We start from the raw sequence: 7,700 nt of genomic DNA on the forward strand, positions 1-7,700 counted from the left end.
ATAATTCTTGTATCAAGATAATCGTTTATTATCCATGCTATAATTGTATTGGATGAAGACTTATATACATGTGTGGATACATAGACAAAACACTGTCCCTAGCAAGCCTCTAGTTGGCTAGCTAGTTGATCAAAGATAGTCAGGGTCTTCTGATTATGAACAAGGTGTTGTTGCTTGATAACTGGATCACGTCATTAGGAGAATCACGTGATGGACTAGACCCAAACTAATAGACGTAGCATATTGATCGTGTCATTTTGTTGCTACTGTTTTCTGCGTGTCAAGTATTTGTTCCTATGATCATGAGATCATATAACTCACTGACACCGGAGGAATGCTTTGTGTGTATCAAACGTCGCAACGTAACTGGGTGACTATAAAGATGCTCTACAGGTATCTCCGAAGGTGTTCGTTGAGTTAGTATGGATCGAGACTGGGATTTGTCACTCGGTGTGACGGAGAGGTATCTCGGGGCCCACTCGGTAATACAACATCACACACAATCCTTGCAAGCAATGTGACTTAGTGTAAGTTGCGGTATCTTGTATTACGGAACGAGTAAAGAGACTTGCCGGTAAACGAGATTGAAATAGGTATGCAGATACTGACGATCGAATCTCGGGCAAGTAACATACCGAAGGACAAAGGGAATGACATACGGGATTATATGAATCCTTGGCACTGAGGTTCAAACGATAAGATCTTCGTAGAATATGTAGGATCCAATATGGGCATCCAGGTCCCGCTATTGGATATTGACCGAGGAGTCTCTCGGGTCATGTCTGCATAGTTCTCGAACCCGCAGGGTCTGCACACTTAAGGTTCGACGTTGTTTTATGCGTATTTGAGTTATATGGTTGGTTACCGAATGTTGTTCGGAGTCCCGGATGAGATCACGGACGTCACGAGGGTTTCCGGAATGGTCCGGAAACGAAGATTGATATATAGGATGACCTCATTTGATTACCGGAAGGTTTTCGGAGTTACCGGGAATGTACCTGGAATGACGAATGGGTTCCGGGTGTTCACCGGGGGGGGGAACCCACCCCGGGGAAGCCCATAGGCCTTGGGGGTGGCGCACCAGCCCTTAGTGGGCTGGTGGGACAGCCCAAGAAGACCCTATGCGCCATAGGAAGAAAATCAAAGAGAAAAAAAAAGAGGAGGTGGGAAAAGGGGGAAGGACTCCTCCTTCCAAACCTAGTTGGACTCGGTTTGGAAGGGGAGGGTTGCCCCCCTTGGCTCGGCCGAACCCCTTGGGGGTCCTTGGACCCCAAGGCAAGGCTCCCCCTCTTCCCCCTATATATACGGAGGTTTTAGGGCTGATTTGACACAACTTTGCCACGGCAGCCCGACCACATATCTCCACGGTTTTACCTCTAGATCGCGTTTCTGCGGAGCTCGGGCGGAGCCCTGCTGAGGTAAGATCATCACCAACCTCCGGAGCGCCGTTACGCTGTCGGAGAACTCATCTACCTCTCCGTCTCTCTTGCTGGATCAAGAAGGCCGAGATCATCGTCGAGCTGTACGTGTGCTGAACGCGGAGGTGCCGTCCGTTCGGCACTAGATCGTGGGACTGATCGCGGGACGGTTCGCGGGACGGATCGAGGGACGTGAGGACATTCCACTACATCAACCGCGTTTCTTAACGCTTCTGTTGTGCGGTCTACAAGGGTACGTAGATCGAATATCCCCTCTCGTAGATGGACATCACCATGATAGGTCTTCGTGCGCGTAGAAATTTTTTTGTTTCCCATGCGACGTTCCCCAACAGTTTTGGGGCAGTTGGTGTTCTTTGGAGTTGTCCAACGTCGATCGAGATGGTGTGTTGTGTTCCGATTAGGATAGGCCCTTTGTATTATAGCTTGTTTTACGGTGTTGTTCGTCTTCGTTGCTCAGTTGTGGTGGTTTGTACTATGCTCGTTGCTCATATTGAAAGTAGTTTCTTGTAACTTAAATTTTGCCTTTTATAAAGCTTTGGTACCTCTATGTGAACTACTTCCTTTGTTTTAAATATAGGATCTTTTAAAAATTTCATTATAAACTATATACGAATGTATATAGACATGTTATGAAGTATGTATTCATCAACTTTGTTTCGTATGTAGTCTATAAAAAAATCTCTACAAGGTCTTATATATTTATAATATATTTAAGAACGGAGGGAGTAAAAAACAATCTCACGCATGCGCACGTGTCTTACCACGTTGTCCACGCCCCGCGTGACACTTCGCGGTCCGTGGTAAATCTTATCCGGCAATCGTGGCTTGCGGTGCGGAGCGCGTTGACGTACGCCTCCTCCGGTCCGTCCCTTCACTGTCTCGCCCGAAATTGAGTGCACGGGTGAGCCAGCGGTTGCCCAACCTACCACCACAGCCGGCATCCACCGGCCCCGCCTGTCCGCCTAATTAAACCCGCCACCGCCTGCTCACTACCAGCGCTGGCCGTGGCCGCCGGCTGCCCACACGAAACCTCAACCCCGACCCCACATTTTATTTCATTTTGGAGCTCTCGCTGCCACACGACTCCGGTCGATAAACCAAAACCGATCTTCATGGCACAGCGGCCTGGCGAGTCCAAGGTCAAAGCCCACTGGTGCGTCATTCGAAGCCGCCGTGGCCCATCACGCCCGCGGCAACACGTTCCTCGCGCCCTCGTCTTCCCCGACAGCTCGCCAACCTCCCCAACCAACCATCCATCCATCCATCCTCGCCGTCCATCCATAAACCCGCAGCATTCATTTATTTCTCCCGCCCATGGAACACGTCAACGCTGACAGCAGCCATTATTACTACTCTCGGTCCTTTTCTTAAGTTTTCTTTTCTGTTTCAGATCATCATGCTCGTACGTACGAATTCTCTTGCGTCACGTGACCTAACCGATATTCCATCGCGGCAGTTCAAAAAAAAAAAAAAGGTTTGGTTTTGCGTAACGTGATTAGAAAGCCCCGGGCCCACGAGGCAGCCTCTGGTTCTGCCCCGCCGCGCGCTGACACGATCTCTCTCTCTCTCTCCCTCTCTCTGGGTTCGACTCGGAGCTGCATATAAGCCCGCCCCACGGCCTCCGGCCAACGCCGTGCCCGCCCCGAACTCAAACTCCCATCGCCAGCACCACGGCCTTCTTCCCCCTCCCCTCCTCGCGCTTTGCTCCGCGCATGGCGACGATGACCACCACGACGAAGACGGCGGCGCTGCGCCACCGCGGGTGCTGCGGGCGCGCGCCGGCAGAGGAGGAGGAGGGCCTGGTGGCGCTGTCGAGCGCGGCGGCGGGGGAGCTGGGGAAGGAGGCCGCCAGGTGGACCGGCGGGCTGCCGCGGCTGAGGCGGTTCGAGGAGCTGCCGGACTACCTGCGGGACAACGAGTTCATCCGCGGCGGCTACCGCTGCGAGTGGTCCGTCCGCGACGCGCTCCGCAGCGTCTTCGCCTGGCACAACGAGACGCTCAACGTCTGGACGTGCGTCCCCTCTCTGCATCCTCTGCTTCTTGCATTGTGTTTTTGATTCAGATGTTACTGCTGGCGACCTGATTCTGATCCGAATCCGACACCGGTTGTTGCAGCCATCTGGGGGGCTTCTTCCTGTTCCTGGGCCTCGCCGTCGCCGGCCAGACGGAGTGGCGGCCGGCCGCGGCGCCGGGGATCATGACGATGGTGATGACATCGTCGGCCAACGCGTCGTCGTGGGCGGTCAACAACACTTCGGTAAGAAAAACTGATCGTGCTTCCTCACTAGACGACTAATCTTTTCGTATCTTTACATGTTTATTTATCTCTTTTGAGATCGCATCTTACTAGCTTGGTCAGAACATCAACATACTACAGTAATTCTACTAGTTTTAATCGATTCGTATCTGGGTCGCTGCTGCACGATGGAGTAGTATATAAGCTGAAGAGAATTCTTCAAACCTACCCGCTCTGCTCCTCTATGGTATGGTATCCAAGGGGAGTAGTTTAATTTTTTTGGCCAAATATGAATTAGCTGTACACCTTACACACAGTTAGGGACGCTCTGTATCGACAACGAAACTAACTTAGGTGAGCTGACACACACTGATCGATCTAGCTGGACGGCAGCTGTGTGTCTGCAGGAGGTTGTGGCGGTTAATTAACGAACTGCATTGCTGGTCCTAGACTAATCAGAGCTTATCTGTGATGACTCCAACGACCGGCAACCGCAACAACCGATCAGAAACTAGACTTGTCCTAGCACCAGCTCCAATGTATACTACAGATTGTTATGGTAAGTTGCTGGCTCGTGGTTAAATCTTTTTTCGTTCGAGCAGAGCATGGCGATCCAGAGCGCGCTGGCGTCGGGCATGGGCGGAGCGGGGCACGCGGTGGCGCGGTGGCCGCGGACGGTGTTCGTGTTCGGGGCCATGATGTGCCTGTCGGTGAGCGCGGCGGCGCACCTGCTGGCGAGCCACTCGCGCCGCTTCAATCGGCTCTTCTGGCAGCTCGACTACGCCGGCATCGCCGTCATGATCGTCTCCTCCTTCTTCCCGCCGGTCTACTACACGTTCCTCGGCAGCCCCGTGGCGCAGCTCGTCTACCTGTCCGCCATCACGCTGCTCGGCGTGCTCGTGGTGGCGGCGCTCCTGGTGCCGGCCCGCTCGTCGCCGCGGCTCCGGCACCTCAGGGCGGGCCTGTTCGTGTCCATGGGGCTCTCGGGCGTCGTGCCGGCGCTGCACGCGCTCTGGCTCAACTGGGGACACCCGGAGTGCTACCTGGCGCTGTCGCTGGAGCTGGCCATGGGGCTCGTGTACGCCACGGGCGCCGGGTTCTACGTCGCGCGCGTGCCGGAGAGGTGGCGCCCGGGCATGTTTGATTGTGTCGGGCACAGCCACCAGATCTTCCACGTGCTGGTGCTCGTCGGCGCCGTCACGCACTACGCCGCCACCGCCATCCTCATCGGCTGGCGCGACGCCCTGGCCGTGGCCGCGTCGGCGGTGTTGTGACTTGTGACGTCGCGCGAAGGATGCGACATTCGTGTACGCGTAGGCGTAGGGTGTGCCATTGATTCGTTCATTCATGTACTACCTAGCTTAGATGATTCTTTGAACATGTATCAGATCAAGTTTGTGCTCGTGGCTTCTTACTGTCGGTCCGCAACACTCTAGTATTTCTGTAATGCTGGACGGTGTACAGCACCAAACTCAGGTGCAATAGAAAAGGGGACGAGCACTGCGATTTATTTACTTGTAAATTCTTTGTTGGGAAATTCTAATCACTGAGTGCGGCGGCTTGCGCCCAGCGCTGCATGCATGCATGTATTTTTTTTTCATGTGTTACTATCCAATGTCCAATGTACTCCCGACTCTTCTACCTCTAACGGGCATCATCACATTATATTATTTTTTAAAATTTTAGAATAATTGATCTCATAAACTAAAAATTCAATTAGAGATCCGTTTTTAACGCTATGTTCGTCTCGACAAGGCCTTTAAAACAAGATTCAATGTTGATTTGCCATAATTAAATGGAAAAGTCTATTTTAAACCTTGAACTTGTAGAGGTTCGACGAAATGAACCCCAAAATCGAAATCCCTGTCGATTGTATCCTAAACTATGCAATCCCGATCCAAATCGAATCCTGAGATTGTTTGCCAAACCGGGATTACAAAGGATGGCTGGGATTGTTTTTTTAGACAACGGACAGGGCCTAGTTCGTTGGTTTTTTTTTCTATTTCTATTTTTCTATTTTTCTTTTTTGATGTGTATATGTCCTCATTTTAAAAAAATGTCCATGTTTTCAAAAACTTTTTGTCTATTTCAAAAATGTTCAAGTTTTTCAACACAATGTCGCATTTTGAAAAAAACATTCATCTTTCTGAAAAATGTTCGCGCTTTCAAAACAACGTTTCCAATTTTCAAATTTGTGAACTTTCATTTTCAACTATGTTCTCGTCTCCCTGTTTCTTTTGTTTGATATTGTTAAATTTTTCTTCTAAATTTCAAAAAATGTTCTCGTGAAAAAAAAGTTCAGAAATCGTCAAAAAATGTTCTTGCGTTCAAAATATGTTCATATTCCCAAAGAATGATCCATTTTCCAAATTTGTTCTGGAATTTCAAAAACTGTCCATATTTGGAAAAATGTCCCGGGATTCCATAAAAATGTTTGTATTTCAAAGAGTGTCCAAAAATTTCAAAAAATGTTCTTGCTTTTTTTTTCACTACTTATGAAAAATGTTCCTGTAATTCAAAACTATTTTAGAATGCTCTGCATATTCAAGAAATTCTTCATTTTTTCAAAAAGTATTCTTGTTTCATTTTGTTCTTTTTAAAATGTTTGCTATTACCAAAAATGATTCAAATTTTAGTTTTTTTTGCTATATTATTTAGGAAGTCCCAGAAATACTATTTCAACGTAAAAAAAGATTTTAATTCGAAACGGTATTCATCCCATGCAAGGAATAACTAAGATTATGTTTGCTACCTAATGTTTGGATGGAGTGTGTGCAACAGGCAGAGAATGTGTGTTTATCTTTTTCATTAAGGAAGATTGGCATGATTTTGTCGTGTTGTGGGAACAAAAGCTACCGAGTCAGGATTTTAGGAGCAGCCAGCTCGGTAGCTAGTAAGACATTCACTAGTGGAAAACGGGCCTTTGGCCGGGACCCTTTAGTCCCGGCCTGCCTCTGGGCCGGGACTAAAGGCCCGGCCACGTCGCCCCAATTTTCAATGCCTTCCTCGAGGCTTTAGTATCGGCCCGTAAGGAGCCTTTAGTCCCGGTTCGTGTCCCAAACCGGGACTAGAGGGCTACGCGGGGTGCAGCCTGCATGTGCGCCACCTTTAGTCCCGGTTTGTGTCTCAAACCGGGACTAAAGTCCTCTGCCTATATATAGCACAGCCCCCCTCTCCCCTCTTCCTTGCATTTTTCTTGGATGGAGGATTGTGGGTGGGTGCTTGCTCTCCACTTTTTTTGATGCACTAGAGGTGTTCGTCGAAATGTGTGTTAGAGCGATGCCGCTTCAGTTCACCGAACACAACTACGATATGAGATGCCTGAGCCACGCTTAAACCTCTTCCTCTTTATTTCTACTTATTCTAAAAGGTTAGCAACTATATTTCCTCGTTTAGACCGTGCGATACTAATTTTTAGGATCGTGATTGTATTTGATATACTGTCGTATAACACAGATGAGCCATCCATGGATGTACGGTGATCGACGCACAGCCGCTTACAAAGAAGGCGTGCATTCTTTTCGAGATGCAGCCGATGCGAACAAGCATGGTGGTGGCTATATGTTTTGTCCATGTGTTGAATGTCGGAATGAGAAGGATTACACTTCCTCAAGAGTCATTCAGAGCCACCTGCTTCGGTCCGGTTCTATGTCGGGCTATAATGTTTGGACCAAGCACGGAGAAAGAGGGGTTATGATGGAAGACGACGATGAAGAAGAAGAGAACGATGATGACAACTACCGATCTATGTTTCCTGAGTATGCTGATACCGCAATGGAAGACAATGAAGAAGAAGATCAGGATGAAGAACGGGAACCAGATGAGCCCGCTGATGATCTTGGCCGGGTCATTTCTGATGCACGGCGAGGTTGCGACACAGAAAAGGAGAGGTTGCAGTTCGAGCAGATGTTACAGGACCACAACAAATTGTTGTACCCAACTTGTGAAGATGGCTAGAAGAAGCTGGGTAGCACACTGGAATTGCTGAAGTGGAAGGCAGAGATCGGTGTGACTGACTCGTCATT

The 7,700-nt window shown here is 49.3% G+C and overlaps 1 protein-coding gene across 1 annotated transcript; it reads left to right on the forward strand.

The window, feature by feature from the left end:
• Window positions 1–2,585: 2,585 nt before the first annotated feature.
• On the forward strand, window positions 2,586–5,197 carry LOC123410119 (heptahelical transmembrane protein ADIPOR2-like). Its single transcript, XM_045103007.1, has 3 exons — window positions 2,586–3,450; window positions 3,555–3,696; window positions 4,278–5,197. The coding sequence occupies exons 1-3, from the start codon at window positions 3,152–3,154 to the stop codon at window positions 4,947–4,949; spliced, it is 1,113 nt and encodes a 370-aa protein (XP_044958942.1). The 5' UTR covers window positions 2,586–3,151; the 3' UTR covers window positions 4,950–5,197.
• The last annotated feature ends 2,503 nt before the right edge of the window (window positions 5,198–7,700 follow it).

This window comes from Hordeum vulgare, chromosome 7H, assembly GCF_904849725.1.
Source record: "Hordeum vulgare subsp. vulgare chromosome 7H, MorexV3_pseudomolecules_assembly, whole genome shotgun sequence".
Lineage (NCBI taxonomy): Eukaryota > Viridiplantae > Streptophyta > Magnoliopsida > Poales > Poaceae > Hordeum > Hordeum vulgare.

Bases quoted from the DNA above. Each gene is read 5' to 3' on its own strand.
- LOC123410119 (XM_045103007.1), top strand. From the start codon at position 3,152: ATGGCGACGATGACCACCACGACGAAGACGGCGGCGCTGCGCCACCGC. The intron at 3,451-3,554 runs GTGCGTCCCCTC...CGGTTGTTGCAG, and splicing joins GAGACGCTCAACGTCTGGAC to CCATCTGGGGGGCTTCTTCC. The intron at 3,697-4,277 runs GTAAGAAAAACT...TCGTTCGAGCAG, and splicing joins GGGCGGTCAACAACACTTCG to AGCATGGCGATCCAGAGCGC.